General features: G+C 49.7%; 1 protein-coding gene across 4 annotated transcripts; it reads right to left on the bottom strand.

The window, feature by feature from the left end:
* Positions 1-6121: 6121 nt before the first annotated feature.
* RGS16 (regulator of G protein signaling 16) lies at positions 6122-17126 on the bottom strand. Of its 4 annotated transcripts, XM_074906915.1 has the most exons (6): positions 11262-11398; positions 9868-9969; positions 9345-9494; positions 9114-9175; positions 7625-7791; positions 6122-7347 (listed from the first exon to the last, which is right to left on the bottom strand). In XM_074906915.1, the coding sequence occupies exons 1-6, from the start codon at positions 11339-11341 to the stop codon at positions 7147-7149; spliced, it is 762 nt and encodes a 253-aa protein (XP_074763016.1). In that variant the 5' UTR covers positions 11342-11398; the 3' UTR covers positions 6122-7146. The 4 variants fall into 4 exon arrangements, with proteins under 4 accessions (XP_074763016.1, XP_074763017.1, XP_074763018.1 ...); XM_074906916.1 differs by lacking the exons at positions 9345-9494; positions 11262-11398 and adding an exon at positions 16504-17126; XM_074906917.1 differs by lacking the exon at positions 9345-9494.
* Between the last annotated feature and the right edge of the window lie 2867 nt (positions 17127-19993).

The following is a 19993-nucleotide window of genomic DNA, read 5'->3' as shown; positions in this document are numbered from 1 at the left end:
TTTGTGTTGCCACAGAAGACCTTGACACAGCCCCACAGGGACAAAGACTGTAAAAACTCAGGAACAATCTCAAATCACTCTAAAGGCTCTCAAGATCCCATTTTAATTGACAGAAATCTGCTGAGCTTGGTAGCAAGCATGTCTCCCGGTTTGACCAGAGCTGGGGCACTAGCTGCCAGCATTTAACTACCCATTCACAGGCTGGAAAAGAGACAAAAAAGCAGAGCAGGGTCATATCGCAGGATCAGAGCCAGCAATAAAGATGTCCAAAAAAAGTCAGCATTACAATACATGACAATATCACACCACCCAAGTACAAACGCTTTCTTCAGCACGCTGATTTAATTAAAGTAGTTCGTTATCTTGTGGTGGGAAGATGAAAAACCAGAGGATGCTAGAAATGAGGTGTTTGCAACCAGCAGGGCTGTGGCACAGGTATCCTGGGACTCTACCGCAGAAAGAATGGTTTTGCTGCTGACAATTTCCCTCTCTCTCCTCCCTGATCCAAATTGCTTTCCATAGAGTCAAAAGCTTAAACTCTTAGTCTCAGTGACAGGCAATTTATGGGGAACAGAAGGGCCTCAAAGGTCTTCTAAAGCATGGAAGTCCCAGAGCTCCTCTCCACAGCCATTCCTGTAGCCTACATTCTATGTAGTTCCTGCCGTATTTGCACTTCTGCAGAGTCCTTATTTGCCCCCTTACGCTCAGGGACTCAGATGAGCTGCAGAGACACAGTCATCAGGGAAATCAAGGGCTCAATTAAGCAAATCTTCCTTTTCCCCCATGCTGATGGACCTACACTGGTTTTGCAACCCATCCCCTGAGATAACATCTCCGGGCATCCACACTCTGGCCACCAGCCACAAATAAACATGAGGTAAAATGCAGCAACAAAAACTGCCTGCCAAAGTCAAAATAATTTTTAAAGTAGCTATGAATAGTAGGATGTCTTTTTTTCTTCATGTTCCCTGCACTTACTTCTTTATTATATTTCCAAATGGGAATGTCCCAGGGTTTATATGCTTGACCATGCTGATGTGATTTTCAGTGCTGCAACACAGCCAGGAAAAATAGTCCACGGAAGGATGCAATTTAAACACTGACAGGTGATGCTATTCATGCAGCACCATCAATCACATTTCACTTTACCATGGAGTATTTTTACATTTTTAATCTGCATTTGCTAGCTTTTTATACTGCTGATCAATCCTCATCACCACAGACAAAAGACCAGCATATCTGCCAGCAGGATGGGGCTGGGAAGTAGAGGTGAGGGCAAAAGCAAGGCAGGCAGGGACCTCACCAAGCAGGGGACCATGTCCCAGTCCCCAGGCAAGGAGAGTAGAGCAGGTCCATCAAAAGCAACCCAGATCAACTAGAATAGGTCAAATGAGGAGCCGTGATGAGGACCTGAGCTTAAACGCATTTCCCAAGCAGCAGAAGCAATTCCCCAGCAGCATTTCTCCCAGTTGTTTCTCATCCCTGGGTTCTTCTGGCAGGCTGAGCCCAGGTTGCAGGGGCGCTGGGTCAGAGCTGCCCTCTGCTGAGCCAGAGCTGCCCCGGGGAGACAGGAGGGCTGCAGAGCCCAGCACTGCCCTCAGCGCTCCACCAGTGTCAGAAAACATCAATATTCTCATTAATTTTTTATTTTTTCCCAAGGCACCCTGGAGGTAAGAATCCCTGCACACAGCTGGACCGAGTTGGCAACTTTGGCATTTAGCTGGACATGTAGTGAGGGGGACATGAGCCATATGCAAACTCGTTATGTGTGATTTCTGGTGCTTTATTCGGGCCACGAAGGTGAAAGCCGCAATGCGATATAGCTGCTCCCTCTCTGTCAGCTGGCACGGGGGCTGGCAGAATGCTGCAAAACCCTGGGTAAGGTGTATTTGAAGTGGCTCAGTGCATCCCCTTTGCTGGTGAGCTTCCTTCAAAAACATATTTAAACAACGCTTTATAGCATTCATTTGCAGACTGTCTTAAAAAAAAAAATAATCTTGGATGTGTATGTGTAAATATACATGAATTTGCCTGTGTATGTCTGCTGTTATGCATGTGTATCCACTGCGGTGCGTGCACACAGAAAGCTCAGCATCCATACACCTATACACGCACATCCACCTGCCCAAATACCTGCCTTTGTGGGGCCACCTATGTAGGTGCTCTAAGGCCACTCCAAAGGCTGCTTGGTCCTGCTGGAGTGGGGACCTCCAGCCTCAGGAGGAGACAACATGGCCAAGGGACAATGCCACCCCACGGAGCTGCTGATGGGAACACGCTGGGTCCCAGGGCAGAAGGAAACGGGTGGTTTTTTCCACCAAATAAATCCATCCCCCCATCCTGGCTCATGGAAACCTGGCCCTGGAGCAAGTATGTGTCACGCCTTGGGGGGGGCCAGAGCCAGCCCCCACATTTACTCCCCGGAGCTCAAATGTTCTCTGCTACTTCCAAATTCGCAGCCTCCACCCTGGGAAATTTTGGTCGTGGTTTATTGGAAGAAACCGCAGCTGGCTGTGCCCAAAGGCAATTGCAGGAAGCTTCGGCTCCTCTTTCTCACTGCAGTTTTGTGGGTTGGGGTTTTTTATCCCTCCAAGGCTTTAAAGGTTTTGTATATTACCACTGGGTTTTGCCAGCAATTGTGGACATGCTGGATACAAGCATGGTTTTTTTGACCAAGTTTTCTCTTTAGGAAGCATCTCAGACTTGTAGAGATAAAACTATGCTGCAAATGGGATACTCTGGTATCAGCTGTGAGGGCTGAGCACTACTGCTGAGGCTGAGACTCAACCTGGACCATCCATTTCTGTGCATGGTGCATCAAGAATGGATGTAACTCCAAATTTCCTTCTAAAGAAAGATGAAAAAGATTTTAATTCTGAATCTTTCTTACTTTTTCTCTTGGTCAATTTAAGTATTTTATTAATTGAGAATCAGTTTTAAATTAACTTCAAGGTGTGCAAGACAAAATATTCATTTTTTTCAGGTAGAAGCTACAGTTAAAAAAAATAATAATTTTGTTTCTAGCTGGTTTTATACTGGTTTGCTGCTGTAAGTCTCTCTTGTCAGATAATTTAACTGTTTCCTGGACACCTTTTAGCTAATGTCTTCCTTCTCCCCTGCACTAAGATCGTGTATACAAGCAAACTGCTGCCATTCTGAACTGTCTTAAGTAAGACAAGGCCACAATTAATGAAATAGTGAATAAAAGATAAGAGGAAGTTTAAACTGCCTGTTTCCAGTTAGGTGGATGGCAACTGTAGAGGAGTCAATGTATTTTGCAATGAATGATGATCTTTGGTGTGCTGGGTTTGGGTGTGTGGTGGGGTTTTTGGTAGCAGGGGAGGGGGCTACAGTGGAGGCCCCTGCGAGGATCTTCTGGAAGCTCCCCCAACTCCAAGTGGGACCCACCTGTGGCCAAGGCCAAGCCAATGAGTGACAGTGGCTGCGCCTCTGCAATAACGTATTTAAGGGGAATCTGAGAGGAGAAGTTGCAAGGAGGACACCTCTGCAAACTCTGAGGCCAGAGGAAGAAAGGGGGGGGGGGAAGGTGCCTGGTGCACCCCCCTGCAGCCGGTGGTGGGAGGGCAGGCTGTGCCCCTGTGCCCATGGAGGTCACTGGGGGAGCACGCCGGAGCAGGGGGATGAACACAAAGAGGGCTGGGACTCTGAGGGAGGAAGCCCCTGCTGTTGTAGATTGCAACACGTGGAAGGAACCTACCCTGGAGCAGCTCGGGAAACGCTGCAGCCCATGGGAAGGACTCACATCAGAGAAGTTCGTGAAGGACTGTCTCTTGTGAGAGGGCCCCCACGCTGGAGCAGGGGAAGAACGCGAGGAATCCTCCCCCTGAGGAGGAAGGGGCAGCGGGGCTGGCCGCAACCCCAGTTCCCTGCCCCCTGCGCTGCTGGAGGGGAGGAGATAGAGAGTGGGAGAAGAAGGTGAGGTGGGAGGGGGAAAGGTGTTTTTAAGATGTGGTAATGCTTCTCACTATACTATACTATACTACACTGCCTGTTAAGTGGAGGTGTTGTTAGTGTTTAAATTAAATTGATGTTCTTTTATTTACCTTCCCCTAATGACTCTGTCTTTTGCCTGTGAGGATAATGGGTGAGTCACCTCTCACTGTCCTTATCTCCATTCCAGAGCCTTTTATTTTATTTCCTTCCCACTGTTGAGCAGGAAGGGGTGAGTGAGTGGCTTTGTGGTGCTCAGTTGCCCTCTGGGCTCAAACCATGACACTGGATGGCTGTATGAGAAGAAACATAAGGCTTTGTTATAGATGAAGTTGCTTGTAAAAGGCTTTTTAGTGGCAGAGGCTGGCTCATGCTAATAGTAATACCTCAAAACTTAAATGCTCTTAAGTTACAGTCACCTGTGATGCTAACTTCTCCTTGGCAGTTCATTCAGCCTTCTCTGCTGACACAGGCCAGTTAATTTTGGCTTCCAAAACATACAATCTGGAAAGACAACTTAAAAACATGGTTTGTTTGGTTTTTATTTGGAGCATTAGCATCTCTGAGCTACACTTGGATGCTCCTCTCCCCGCATGACTCATGCTGCACAGAGCCCCCCAGTGCTCCTGTGGACCCTGGAGGTGCACACACCATGCACCCCACCTCTGCCCTCCCAAAACATCCCGTAGTGACACAGGGGACTGCTCACACCTCAGAGACTGACAGCACATTCTGTGACAGAGGTAGGATGTTTTCTGTTAACACCTTTAACACTAGATACATCCCCCCTTGTAAGTGAATTCAATCATCAGCTGAGTTGTTGATAAAAATGAAATATTTATGGCAGCAACCCAAAAGCAGTTTTTGCGAACAGGCAGCCCTTACCTGAATCCTCTCATGCTTTAAGACAGGGATGTCTTACTGATACTAAACAGGTATTGGGAACAGCAGTCCTGTAAAGTGATCAGAAAATGGTGAGCAATACAAACAGTACTGAACACCCCATCAATTAATATATTCAAAACTTCTGCGTTCATTCTTGCTGTGAACTGTTTAGTTCTCTTCAATAAGCTAAATGCCATGAAGCTTTACTCTTCACAAGTCCTCCCCTTCCTTTTCTGTTCCTGACATTGCAACTTTTAAAGTGACTGTAAATGCTGCTTGAGCCATCCAACATAAGCAGCTTGATTTAGTATGCTTTGCAAGTCATCCAAAATTAGAGTGTAAAAATTAATTAGAAGCCCACAACCAAAAAAACCCATCCAGTCACAGTATTTTCCTCTTTACATTTATTTTGTAATGATAATACTATGTTAGCAATGAAACTGAACATTATACATCATTCACTTCAGTAACATAACAAAGGTGGTTCCAGTTGTAAAAATAAATAATAAATATGAAAGCAGATAAAATCTCCCTGTAAACGCAGCTGGGATCCACAGAGGCTCAGAGGTAGAACCAGAATGGGGAAGGTGGAAGAGGACTCAGAATAAAATCCCCAAATTCATGCTCGGTCCCTTGCTCTGCTCAAACAGCCACAAAAAGCCCAAGTGATCCTGTGCTTCAGCTAATGCTTGGGAGGGCAAAAGATAGTTCTCTTGGGAAGGAATGAGTACCAGTGGGATAAAGACCTCAAGGTTTGCTTTTTAGGGATAAACAGAGGCACATGTGGCAGCCTCAGGCTGTCTCAGTAGGAAACAATGCTGGTGGCACTTTCCCCTTCCCCGTGACCCAACACAGGATGCCCATGGGTTGCCCATCACCCACCCATGTGGCTGCTGGCACCATTTCTGCCAAACGGGACCCAGAAATCCCTGCTCAGAGGGGCTTTCTGAAGAGCTTGCCCCACAGGTCTGAGCAGATGAAATGTCCTGTCGCTCCCCTGAGACACTGAATTCATGGCACACGTCACTGTTTCATCGGCTCCCCAGGTTTCTGGTAAAGTGCTATGGCTGCTGACTGGTTTCACCAGCCAAGGGAACATCAAGCCCAATTTTAAACCAGGGGAAAGCCCCAAGTTTTCTCCCATATGTAAAAAGATAAGTTTTCAACAGGATCACTCACTCAAGTGCCTGTTTTACATCACTATTATCTGTCTAGGACAAGCTGCTAGTCTGTGTGCTAAGATGCCATCCACATCTTTTAAGTGGAGAAAGGAAACACCACAAACTTCAAAGCATCCTTTTACTGCCATCAATGGTCCTCCGAGCTCACGGGAAACCTACCACCTTAGACCCCTCTCGCAGCCCTTGCCAGACTGCAGCTCTTCCTGCTGCTATTCCATACCTTGCTCCATGGTCATGTTACAGATCTGTCTGGTCATCTCTCAAGTTATTATACAGAAAAGGTTGGGAGGCATGCTAAGTGCTACAATATCTGAAATAATTTAATTTACAAGCTCCTCGGAGCAAGGGACATGTGTATGCTTTCAGCAGTGCTCTTGTAATAAATATATCTATAATAATGATAAAATAAATAAAAATAATAGTAATAAAAAGTTATGTGTGTGACCTAAGATTATGTGCAATCTAAAGGTCATGTAGCTTAAGCAAAGGATAAAAACATCACTGCTAGGGATGCATTGTACTGGAAGAAGGCGTAAAGCTTTGCTGCAGAGCATGCATAGGAAATGACAGAAGGGATCTCAGGATCAGAAGGCAGGCAGGCACAGAGTCCCTCCAGCTGAAATTGCCACGTAGTCTTTGGGCTTTTATTCTGGCCATTCCCTCACAGGAAAAGCCCTGTGGGAAGGCCTGGGGTAGTTGCCCCAGGCACGGCGGGAACTGCAGGCTCCTGTGCTGGCTCTGCAGCCAGTGCCTGATGCTGCAGGTCAGAGGCAGGGTCCTGAAAGCAGGTGGGAGCCCTCCAGTTACAGATGCTCAGGGGAATCCAGTCTCTTTCTCCTGGGCTTGCAACTCAAATCCAATTTCTTTCTGTCCCTGTGGTGGTGCAGGTCTGCAGCCCTGCTGCAAGGGGAGGCATCGGGTTCCCACCCTCTCCGCTCCTCCAGGGAGGGAGGACTTCTCTTCCCAGCAGCTCGGTGGGAAGTGGGAAGCACTTGGGGTCCTGGGGATCCTGCTAAAATGCCAGGACTTCAGCCAAAACCCCAATGCATGGACCTCAGCCCTTGCAAACTGTCTCTCAACCTCTGCCTGGTCCCCCAGCTTGTCCCCCTGCAGCGAATTCGGGCTCGGGTCAGGTATGTGACCTCTTGCTGATGCCGCGGCTGGTGGCCTGTTTGGTCATGTCTTGGTAGGAGGCAGACTTCAGGAAGCGGGGATAGGAGTCCTTCTCCATCAAAGTGCGGGTCTTGGCCTGGGCTTCATTGAAGCAAGAGGAGGTGGCACCTGAGAGGTTCTTGCGGGTGATCTCCCTGGTTTCGTGGTCAATATTCACCTACAAGAAAACAGTATCCGCAAACATTAACTCAGCATTAACTGCCCTCACGTGGTGGCACGAAAACGGTTTTCTTCTTCAGATGAGGGTGAAGATGCTCACAAGCATTTATATCCCTTCATGTTGGTAGGCCATATGATGACAGAAATGAAAGCTGTCATGAACAGGAGCACAACTTCTTACTGTGCTGAGACCACTTTTATAAAACCCACCAGGATATCTTATCCCTTTCCCACCCTGTTTGATGCCACAGTACAGAGGCAGAAAATGCTCTCACCTCCCTGGGTGCCTCACTTTGGACAAACTCCTCAAAGATCCTGTTGGCCTTGGAAGCCAGCTTGGTTTTTGACCGGGTCTTTTTGAAGTCCTCACACGCCAGCCAGAAGTCAAGGTTCTCCTCACTGAACTCTGTCTTCAGGAAGGTGTGGAAGGCCGTCACCCCACCTGGGGAGGGAAGAGAAGAGCCATTAATGGGGCAGAAACAGGAGGAAGAGGACCACTGCCAGATGTGGCGCTGCCCAGCAAGCATCACCCTGGGAGCTCAGACCATGACATCTGCAGATTTCTTTTCCCTCAGGGCAAATTCCACCCTCTGAGACGCTGCTAATTGGCCTCTAGACTCCAATAAAATTCTTTCCCACAGACAAGTAATCCTCTGGTTTTATTTATCTGACCTTTCTGTAATGAGGCTTCAGAGTATTTTCTTTACAGCTTCGGAAAAGAGCTAATTCTACCTAAGGAGAAATTCACTGACGTATCAGTATGCCTGCAGGAACCAAGCAGCGATGGCTTTATTTTTATTTCTCAGCTGAGATCTAAGGGGAATGAGATGCTGAGGAGTATGGGAGAGCAATTGCAGCAAAGATTTCAGAGTCAGGCTGGGGGGATGTATTAACTTACAAAGCCAGAGATGCTTGTTAGCTACCACAGCACGTGAAGAAGGCTGGAAAAAAAATACACCTAGCTGCAGACTAGCACTGTGGAAGAACTTTCTCTTGCTGTGGAATAGCTTTTAAGGTAGACAAGTACTTTTGTATTAAAGTTTGGCACTTTTACCATTGTGCACCTGCTGTAAAGCTCAGTGTAAGTAAGAGATTATCTGTGGGACTCAAAAAGAGGTCCCCTCTTCAGGTCCGGAGGTACCATCTGCATGGGGGAGAGGGAGACAGTACCTTCCAGGAACCCTGTGCATCACCATATGTATAGCAAATATTGGAGGGGGAAATGGCTACGTGTAACTCAGTAAAGCAGCTGAATTCCTTCTCCCTGTGCAAGAGCCATCCCCACAGGCATAGGACAGACAGAGGGCAGCAACACAGTTTTCTGAGCAACAAAAGCCTGTGGGGAGGTAGCTGTGTTGCTGTGCAAAGGATGACACTGCGAGCAAACACTCTGCCTTCTCCTGAAAGGGACTGTCTGGGCATGGCGTGATGTTGTTCCTGACGGACTGCTGCACACAGGATGCCCACGTTGATGCTCCTGTCCTGAGGCTGCAGCAAGGCACTGCAAGAGCATGCTTGTGCCCCATAAAAAACACCCAGCCAGAAAAAAAAGGGTACAGCTTCACAAGCCAGGCAATGAGCCCCATGCATCAGCTCTGTCAGGGCATAAAAGGGTCCTCTTTCTAAATCCTAAACCGTTTTGTTTGAGGAGGAAACATGATTTCCTCATACACTGGCTGCAGGCATACAGTCACCCCCTTGCTCACTGGAAGCATGCTTGTCCAATGCACCTTCACCAAGAGAAGAAAACAAGATCCTACTTACTTTTACTCTTCAGGAGCTGGTCAAAGGACTCCCTCCATTCGAGTACCTCATGTGAGGAGTCTCTAGAAAAGACAAAAGGGTGTAAGGCTCGCTGTTCCACCGATAACACTTCTACCCTGCTGCAAAGGATGGGAGCACTTCAGTCAAGCGGCCCCATTAATGGGAGACACTGCAAGAAGGGAGGCAGTGGCACTCAGCAGAAAACCAAAGCAAGACCCCAGTATCCATTACCTGTGGATTCGCTTTCCTTTCTCCCTTTCTTTTATCTTCCCCGATGGCTCACCAGACCTCAGCTCCATAGTGCAGCTTTGGCCAGGTAGCTTCACCAGAGGAGACGGAGAAAAGCCTTTTTCTGCTGGTACAAGCCCAGCAGAGTCTCCTCTGCAAGAGGACACCCTTTCTTCAGCAGCAATACTTAATATTTTAGTTTTTAATGCTGCCTGCATTCCCCCGGGGTCCCAGGTATTGGTCTGAGACACCAGCAACTATAGAAGCCCTCTGGGTTTCTTGCCTATTGCTAAGGTCGTGCTCTCTCGTGCCTAATGCCAGAGCATCAGTTCCCCCATCTGATTTTATAACTGGTGGAGCTGGGAAGTGATCCGCCTTCCCTCCCTGATGGGGTGGGACCGTGGGGAGGGTGAGCTGCGCTTTGTTCTCTCTGCTGTGTAGACAGGCAGGAGCATCCCCCAGGAGAGCCTGGTCCACAGGGGACCTATCTTAAGCGGAAACTGAGACATGGCACTGCTTGGCTTACCTCCGTCTGGAGCCCAGCTGCAGCGTGCTGGAGGTCTTGATCCTGTGTCCCAGCTCCGGTTTATGAAGCAGGATCCCTAAGCGGGTCTTCAGATCCTTGGCTCTGGAAGAGAGGAAGGGGAGAGGTGGGATTGCTGGGCCACCAGATTGCTGCCACCAGCCCCCTGCCTCACAGGGGCTGCACCCCAGACCCAATACAGCTTGGAGGTGCAAACCCTCACTCCTCAGCTTCAGCTGCTTCTTTGCCTTCTGATGTACAAAATAAATGCTCCCCCAATTGCTTTTTCTGCTCCCTGGCAACCACGCTCAGGAGTGCATTAAGCCCAGGGGACTGCTTCCTCCTGCTTGCTTTCCAGGTAGCACCACGTGCATTTATAAAGCTTGGCCAGCTTTTTCCTCTGGAGCAGGTAGCAGAGCAGCTGCTGAGTGCTTAGCTGGAGCCCCCGCAGCCCGCCCCCAGCTCTCCAGAGCTAACCTGACTCCTTTTTCCATCCCCCTATCCCAGCAGTGCTACACTGCTCTCAAAATACTGGAAAAACAAAGTGAGTGCTGGAGCTCTCCCTGCTGCGAGGCTGCTGCAGCAATGCTGATGCTCCCCTGCTTTTCACTTTTTTGGGGTGCCCCTGAGTCACCAGGAGCCTGTCACCATGCCACAGAGATGGCTGTGCTCCCCAGTGGCACCTACCCCATGCCTTCGAGAGCCAGAGAGCCCAGTGGCAGCACGATGCTCCTGTGCCAGAGCCCGCTGTGCGAGTGCCCAAGACGCAGCTGCCTGTCACCGTGGCTCTGCAGCAGTAGCACGGAGGCACCTCCCTGCCGGGAGGTCTCTGCGACACTACGGCAAAAGCCGCTGCTAAATTGGCTCCTCTCCCCGGAGTCCCCCCAAGGCAGCCCACAGTCCCACTGTTATTTGTGTGCTGCAGCTCATTCAGGCATCCCAAGGCGCTCGTACAAAAATAAGTGTTTAAATGTCAAGCCAGCAGCGTGGGGCTTTGTAGCCATGTTTGGCAGGAGGAGCAACATGTCACTTAACATTTCAAGTGTGTTGACAAAAATAGTCCTGCTGCTGTCAACTCGAAGCAAGTGCTGCAGAAATAGAGCCAGAGAAACAACCCTTGTGCTTGTATGCCCAGACACATGCAGGGCAGCCCTATCCAGCCTCCTCTCCCTCTGCATGTTTTACCTCTGTGTTCCCCTCCTGGGGAGCAGGACGGATACAGCTAAAACAAATTACTTGGCCCATCCCTTGCTGTGTGTTTCCTTGTGGTCTGCACCCCAATTTCTACAAAAACATCATGGCCACAGCAGCAGAGGCTGACCCAGCCGCTCCGAAGTTAGGTGCATCTTTTCCAGCTACCCCTCTGCCATCCCAGAACTGCAGCACGGATCCCTTACCTTTCCAGGCAAGCGATGGGGAGCGCGGCTAACCCCCGGCACATGCTGAGAGCTGGGCACCCAGGCACCCAGCAACTCATCAGGTCCTTGGGGCAGTGGCGTGCAACAGGCAGCTGCAGCACCACCTGCACCCGCAGTCGTGTGTTGTCAGCTGGAAAAGCAGCGAGGAGCCGTGCTTTATATCGGGTGGGAGGCGGGAGAGCTGGGAGGGGTACCCAGCATCGCTCCAGCCTCCAGCCAACCAAAAACTGCTCTGGCAGCACCCAGTGAAGATAACAGCTTAGGTAGATTTCTTTTGTGCTGTTAAGGGAAGGGGGAGTGGGAGGCCGAGGCTTGTCCTTGAGCATCACAGTCATAACTGCTTACTCGATAACAGGAAAAAACAGGCTCATTTCCACCGACGTGAGGAGCTTGCTGAGTAACTGCCGGCGGGCACGCAGATGGGGAGAGCGAGAGGGACAGGACAGACGCCGTAACGCACAGCAATTCGTCAGCTCTGTCCTGCTGCCCGAGGACTTCCAATCCTCCCGGCATTGAAAGGGCTGGTGTATCAGCATCGCAATGGCACACTTTTCCCCAGGTGGTTTAAGCAGGAGATGCCAGTCCCTAGCAGAGTCAGGCTCTTTTGCAGCATTCCAGGGGCAGATGCAAAGTCTGGGAGAAGGGTTTGCACTCCCCAGGACAATGCAGTACTCCCTGTCTTGCACTGCAGATAGAGCAGAAGGGTGTAATGTTTCCACATCCACCACAAATTACACTGCCAGTCCACAGCTAGAATAAATAAGGAGACCGATGTCTGACCCTACATGCTGGCAGCAGTTTCACTTTTTCATCCCAAATTCTTTGCTGAGTCTATGTTGGGACAAGAAAAGGAGAAAGGATGCACATCACAATGTCTGAGCAAAGCATTTGGTAAAGGTGGATCCTGATGAGAACTGAAGATGGAAAGAAGAGACTAAACACAGGGAAGAGGTTGGAAACTGGAAGGGAAGGACTGAACCAGCAAGAGAAGGATGAAGGAGTTAAACCAGTGTCAGACTCTGTGCACCAGCACCCCCAAGAGCTGGTGCAACAAACAGAGGTCCATGACAGCCAACAGGTTCCCCACACCAAGGTCAGGCTCACACAGGGCCCAGGGAGCTGCCCTCTCTGCAATTCCTGTCAGTGGAGCTGGTAGGGAGCTCACCACAGTGGAGGAGCAACTCTAAACTCCCCTGCCCACAGCCATCCCAGGGCAAATTGCTGCCACTTCCACCCCTCATTTTCTTTTTTCCTCCCCTCTTAATCCATGCTATTACCAGCCCTGCAGGCAGCACAGACATTTTTCCAGAGCTCAGGTTGTCTCCTACCCTTGCTGCCTGCATTAAGCATACATGGGACACTACCAGAGTGTCTTGTCAGTGGGAGATGAGCCATCCCAGGGGAGGTGGCAGCACACAGCCATCTCGGTCCCAGGCTGGAGAGAAAGGCTCCTCCTGAGCTGCCTTTGGGGAGCAGAAGCATGAGGATATCAGGACAAGAGACTTTCAGAGGAGACTAAGTACCTCAGCTCCCTCGAACTGTAATGGGGACTTCTGCCTTTTTCCTACTGCTTAGAAAAAGCCACTGAATTGCCTTGCCCATGGCTAGCCACAAAAGATGCATCAGGACCAATGACCATATACACATTTTTAGCTCCTGTCTCAGCTTTAATGACAAGAACAGCCTCTTTCCCAAAGACTCTGGATTTTTTTTTCATTTGAATAAACACATTTAAGGCTTCTTGGTTAGCAGATAGGCAGCTACAGATAAACACTTGGAGCTACAGAAAGTTCTTGTTCATGTCTTCCATGTGCCTTAAAGCCATGATTGGAGCTGTGATTCTTTCTGTGGGTTTAAGGAAAAAAGGCTAAGAGTAAGGGTGAGAGGGCTGTAAGATTGCCTTTGCCTGTACAGATGCTAGGAAGGTCTCTGCATGCCCACAGCATGGTCATCACTTGATTTAACACAGGTTTTGGAAGTGCTTGGCCACATCAGCCTGGTGCTCCACCCCAGCTCACTGCCATGCTGGGAGCACTGGCGTCACAGTGGCAGTGCCATGCTGACATGGGTACGGGCTCCTGGTACCTGCAGGAGAGTGTCACACCAGGGTACTTTAGCACTGGCCATGCACCCATACCCTCTGCACTCATCTTCCAGCTGTAGTGGTTGGCCAACAACAGCCACAGGCCTGGGACGGCAATGGCCCTTCTCCTACATCTCCATCTCCTCCCCAGTTTTCTGCGCAGATGCAGTGTTCAGTGGTGCCTGGATGTTGTTTTGTCTCACTGTTTCGGGGCATGCCTGGAGTTAAGCAGGACTTCATCTGTATCTTTTTTTTCCCTTTAAAACCATGCTCATGTGCTGTGGCTCTTTCTTCCACCTACAGATTTGCAAAGTCACAGGATGCTCTGGTGACTCTCCCCCAGTATTCAAGGCACCCAAGTGGGTTATGCCGAGAGGAAAACCTCCAGGAGGACAGGCATTTGTTACAGACATACAGGACAGATGACTTCTGACAGCAAGTACATGGTCCCCAAGACAGCTGCTGTGCTGGGTACCACGTTCTGTTTGAAGCAGCTGAGGAAATGTAGCTGTATGGCAAAAACACAGCCAGGACAGCAGCAACAGCCATGGCCCATGGTAGAGGAACATGGATGATGCAAGCCAGAGTGGAGAAACTCTGCACATCTCTGCCCTGGTGTGACAGCCTGCACTTTGCTTCAGCCTCTGTCTCCCCACTGCATTTTCCCATAAAAATAAGGTGCCTTGGGCAGCTGCGTGTATAGTTTTATCTTGTTTTATCTTGAACCAGTGCGCGGCTCTGGGACATGGTATGGTGCCAGTACCACGCATGTGGGTCTGAGCCCAGGCACAGGAATGGGATCAGGCTGTTCATGTGACGTCCTTCCTGCCAAGGCCAGGACAGACCCTCTGCCGGCTCTGTCACGGCCTCCAGCCCTCTGCACAAACCACTGGATGGCAGCTCTACTCCCTTGGGGCAGCTCTTTTAACTCTCCCCTTCAATAGGGTAGGAGATGCTGTTCAAGAATAGGCAGCTCACCAGTGTGGGATGCAGTAGATGCAATATTTTATAACACAGAGCTCTTTGGCAGGGTTATGCAATAGCCTCCAAGCCCAACGACGTATGTGTACTCAGATGTCTTCATGCCGCTCTATATCTAATTTAATTACGTGCTTCCTGTCTTATTTAGCTTAGCAGCCTCCCGCAGTTCCAGCTCAGTTGCCTGTATTATCATTCCTTGTTTTGGAACACAAAAACCCCTCATTTATGTTGCAATGCCAGGGGCCGATCTCCCTTCCTGTAATGGTGCCGCAGCCTTGCTAGCATGAAACCCACCTCCCAGACATGGGGAACAGGCCTCTCAGGGTTTAATTTCTACCAGGGGGGTCCTGGCAACCCAGACAGGGTGCACTGGGGGGACCCTGCGTGCTTGGGCTGGGAGATGGCTGAACCACAGAGGCACTCATGGTGGAAGAGCTGCATCCACAAGCCACCCTTTGCCAGCACAGCACCAGCATTTGCACAGGCACAGCTACCAGCTCCCTCATCAGAAGACAGACACAAAACCTCTCAGCCCCAGGTATTGCTGCTGTTGTTTTTGGATTAGCATTTGCGGAAGCGTCAGCAACCTTGAAAAATAGGAAAATATAGTTTTCAGCCCCAAAACTACACAAATGAGGTGATTAACTAGGAAACAAGGAAGGAACAGTGACAGGGTGAAAAGTGTCCTTGCACATGTGCCTCAAAGAACAGACAAGCTCCAAGTAGGGTTTCTAGTTGCAGGTATTTTTATATGTTTGGGTGGAATAAGAAGGGGAGAATACAGAAATGGATGGGAAGGGAAGGCAGGGATGAAGAGGAGGAGAGGAAGATCCAGAGTGAGGCGCACTGCCAGGGTCTCGTTGCATTGCAGAAGATGTAGGCCAGGCAGGCTCACTGTGAAGCCTGACACCTGATTTCTCCCAAATCGATGGGGAACCTCGGAGGTGGCAATCAGGAATGGTAAAACCTGAAAACAGCACCACATGCTCCCTGCATTGCTTCAGCAGAGACTGCCAGAAGCCCAACAAGTCCCCTGGAGCAGTCCGCATGAAATCAGGGAGATGCTGAATGCAAATGACTAGAAGGGAAAGACTTAAAGGCACTGCTCACGTTGCACAGCCCCTTCCTCCACCAACAAGCTGTTGTTAAGCTGTGGTTGTGTTTAAGGAGAGATATCAACAAAGAAGATGATGAAAGGGGTGCTGGTAGGGGATCACCCATGATGGGAGGTTGCTGCTGTGCAGGTAGGAGCATAGCATCACTCAGAAGCTGGTGATGGTGGCCAGGAGGAGCAGGAAAGCCACCGAGGCTGTGACAGCAGCGGGGTGTTTGCAAGGAGCCCTGTTACAGGTGGGTATTGGCCACAGGAAGAGCTTATGAGGCAGGGATGGTGAAAGGCTGCTGTGGGATGCCATGTCCACATGGTTGCATGTGAGCCTTGCTCCATCCGTGCCTCCCCACCCAGGGTAACCCCCACCCCACCGCAGGACAGGCAGCTGCCCACGCAGGCAGCAGTGCTTGTCCCTTGGCGGCCTCTGTGTGACAACAGGCCCTCAGCCTAACCCACAGGGCGCTTAATTGATTCCCAACAAAAGCTCACTCTGCGTTCACATGAAGCATGAGAGGAAATAGCTGCTCTGGAAATTTGTAGCAGTGCGGAAAGAAATTATTGAAATAAAAAAAAATTAGAATTACAAATGAGCTTTTCAAGGGGCAGCTGTTATCCACTCTGCTCATGTGCTTTCTTTGCACAGTGCCGAAGCACATCTGCGTAGGGAGAGGTATCTGACAGCAGGTATTTTTAATCTTCTCTTTCTGTTCCTGGCACCTGCTCTTTAAAGCCACTGAACAGCAAAAAAGCCCAACAAAGACAATGGCTAAATATATCTTAACTAAGAGGAGAGACAGAGCAGCACTAATGGCAGATCCTTCCTTGGATGCATGCAAATTGTTTTGGCTCAGAGACAGGCTTAGAAGGAAGAAGCAGCAGATGAAAAGGAAAAACAAGAAGAAAAGGGAATTAGGGCAAAAAAAGGGGGATAGAAAGGAGACAGAGGAACTGTTAAATTCCACTGCACCAATTTTCAAAGAAAAACAAGCTCAATTAATTTTTGTTTTTAAATATAACCCTGTGCAGATCATCCAGCAAACACTCACCTTTTGGCAGGGAGGGTGGGCTGTGCACCAGGCGAGGAGTGCCCTTGGTGTCCCCTGGGCTTGACAGGATCCAGTTCACTGCTCTCCTTTGCTTGCCAGACCTGCTCAGGAGATGCTCTGCTTGGCCTCAGCACTTTCTCCAAGCAGGCAGCAGCCTCCATTGTGTTGCTGCAGCCCCACTCTGCAGCAGATATCCCACCATGCACTTTTCTACTAACACTCAAACAACCTCCCTCAGCTGCCCTCACTCTGGTCTTTACCCCTGCTAACACCTCCCCTTCCCTCTTTAGTACCTGGGATTGCCCTCAGCTGCTTGCCTGACCCTTCCTCAGCAAGCCCAGGCTCCTCCAGACTCCCTAAATTGGCCCTTGGGACTCACCGAGTCACTCTGAGTTCTCCAGCTCTTGCTGCCTATCTCTAGCTCATGCATTCCCTGGTCCTCAGATGTGTTCTCCCTCCCTGCTGAACTGGCCCTTGCCTTTCCTGTTCCTTAATGTTCACCCCCATGCTACTGCCAGCCCTTGCCCTGGGGTTTGCCAGAGACTCACCAGCCTGTTCCTGCTCATCTCTTCCCAGTTTTTTCCCCAAGGATGGATCAAGCTGAAACCTTGATGCAAGCTGCCTGCTGGAGCCTGAGGCTGCTTTTTATAGCCTGGAGAAAGGATTTATTTGCTCCTCATGGCCTGATCATGCTTGATCCATCCACTCTGCTCTTTCTTCTGGGAGACCTTGCTTGTCCAGAGCCATCACCACTTCTCCCTGCAGGACAGCAAGATGCATATGGAGGTGGTTGGGCTGGAGGGAGCCAACTGCTGCCTTGGCAGTCCTGTGTCCCCCTGCCATGGTCCCGGCAGGGAAAGTGCTTGCTTTTCCATTTTCCCAAACAAGCAGTTACCTGGTGCTGCTGCTCGGGCTGCAGCAGAATGAGCCATCCCCTTCAGGAAGGTCCTATAGATTTACGTGTGTTTCCACGAGGTACTCAGTTCAGGGGAGTGGGTAATTTATCTGCAGTGGAGGGCTGCTCATGCCACCCATCTGCACCAGCCATCACTGCTCTCCGTGCTGCCTGCGTCCCCAGGCCAAAGCCAGCGTTCCTGCTCCCACTCATCTCTGACCGCAGCTACTCCTGAGGCAGATGCCAGCAGCCCCTCACTGCAGGGAAGCTTTGCTGCAGCCTCCTCCAAGAACAGCTGCTCCTGACACTGCTTGCACTCAGATTCTCAGTTTTGGGGTCTGGGGTGGGCAATCCGTCACAGGCAGCAGTGGGGTGTACCCAGAGAAGGACAGCAATGCACTGGTGGAAGGCTCTTCAGATTTACCTTCATTGTAGTCTCCTAGATCGCACTGGCAATATTTCTGACTCGTCTCCCCAAACTGTACCTCCAGAGAGACTGGTTCTATGTTGCTTTGATGGAAGAGACTGCTTAGAGTTAACACGTCCCTTCTTTGCTGCCCCATCCAGCATGTCTGCACCAGTGAAACCAGCACACAGAGGATGAGGGCAGGGTCTGAGAAGGCACAGGCTTCTCCCATCCTTCTCCCTGCTCAACAACTTTTCTAGGAGACACCCTTTTAACTCTGGGCTCGCAGTTCCTGAGTTCCTCTCCATGCAGGAAAATGTGCTTGACCTGCACCTTTTCAGACACTCAGGCAGAGAAAAAGTAGTTTCAGGCTGTTTATTATGTCCTCACGGTCTCTATACAGGTGAGTAACACTTTACAATGAGGTGACATGGCTCAGGGGGGATATCATTGCTGGTTGGACATCTGGTACAGCTGAGGAACTTCTCCAGCCTATTAGGGAAAGGTGAGCCTAGCAAACAAGCAGCTAATGCTGAGGGAAGGTCAAACGAACCTGAGCCCATGCCTTCCTCTGAACGGGAAGGAATCAGACTGAACAGCCCACGTGTCCTGCCCAAACAGCTCCTGCTGTTATCTACCAACACCAGCATCATCCAGACACTGTGGAGGAAGTTACAGCATCAGGACTTAATTAAAATAAAAATGTGGCATAGAGAAGGTCTTAAAAGAGCTGGTCTTTCTACCCAGGTAGCTGGTGTCTCACTTCTGAGTTCATGCTATAGAGTAATGCCCTCCTAAATCTCCTCTGAGCCATCCCAAAGTATGTTTCCCAAGGAACAAGACATCTTTATTATTTAAGAGAGCCTTATTCAGTGCTTGAGTCTGGAGTTGGGTCCTCAAGGCCCCTCCTGCTGGTGAGACACTGCCATCCCACCAACGATGAAGATGCCAGAGAGCTTAAAGAAAAATCTGAACTCTGCATGTCTGACTTGGGTTGCTTGTAGAGGAGGGGGAAGAGAGGTTATAGGAGGATGAGATACTTTGATCATTGTTTTTAAGAAAAAGGTATCTACTCCAGGAAGTACTTGTACCCTGCTCTCTTCATTACCAGTAGTCCTGCAGAGGACTGCATAAGTCAACACAACGCAAGGTGCCTCCTTCCCCTGATTGCTTTTTTAGCTGGCGATGGTAGGCACTGATAAAGTGACACGAAGACATTTTTTGTAGGATAACGCTGTTATCTATGTTGTAAATGCAAAGTCGAGCAGCTCTTCATCCGTCATGTTTTAGATCCAGCCTGGGGCACACAGCACATGATGCAAACTGGGAGGTGTGGGGCTACTGGAGACAAGTGATTCACACCGTGGCTGGTCCCCAAACCTTCCTGGTACTCCACGTCCCTCCAGAAGCAGTCACTGCCTTTTCTTTTGTGCCTCTTTGCCAGAAATGTTGGGGTTTTTTCAGTAAGAAGCTCATCCCCTTTTGCTACCTCCCTCCCATGCCCTCAGTTCCCCGAACTCCAGTTGAGTTTACTGCAGTCTCAAATTAGAGATACATCCCTCCAGTAAAACCAAGAGGAGGCACAGAGCAGGACAACTGACTTCACTAAGCAAATACAACACACACACCTTTATTTACACTCTTTTTTTTTTTTTTTATATCAGAAAGCCAAGAGGAAGCACAGCTGTGACCTTGCCAAAGCAGCCGCTGCCTCTGCGCAGCACGGCTGCCCTCTCCACTAGCCAGCCCCTGCCACAAGCACAGCACGTGGAGCGTGGATGGAAGAAGACAACACAATACTAGGGACAAGACGAGCCTCTGCAAAGCCCAAGGGGTGTGTGGTAGAGAAAAGCATTCTGGTCTAGCAGCAAAATGTACTTTAATTCCAGTTCTGTGATATCATGCTTCAATGCCACAGAAAACACAGTACCAAGAAAGAAGACAACTGCAGCAGCCCCGGGAATGAAAGATAATGCTGAAATTATGTGAAGTGTTTTCTTCTTACATAATGAGCAAGGAATAGCTACTAGGAGCTTTATAGTGACAGTACGAGGACATATGTAGGAGAGAGATGGCAAGACCAGAGACAAGTGTCTGGGGAAGTAAAAGGTAAAGAGAGGAGGGAAAGATGGGGGTGGAGGGTATGCAAACAGGAGGGCATGAGAGGAGGTTATGTGAGACCCAGGCTC

The sequence above is a fragment of the Athene noctua genome, chromosome 5, assembly GCF_965140245.1.
Source record: "Athene noctua chromosome 5, bAthNoc1.hap1.1, whole genome shotgun sequence".
NCBI classification, from domain to species: Eukaryota; Metazoa; Chordata; class Aves; order Strigiformes; family Strigidae; genus Athene; species Athene noctua.
Note: the sequence above shows the minus strand (reverse complement) of the source record. Positions and strands in the feature narration are given on the sequence as shown.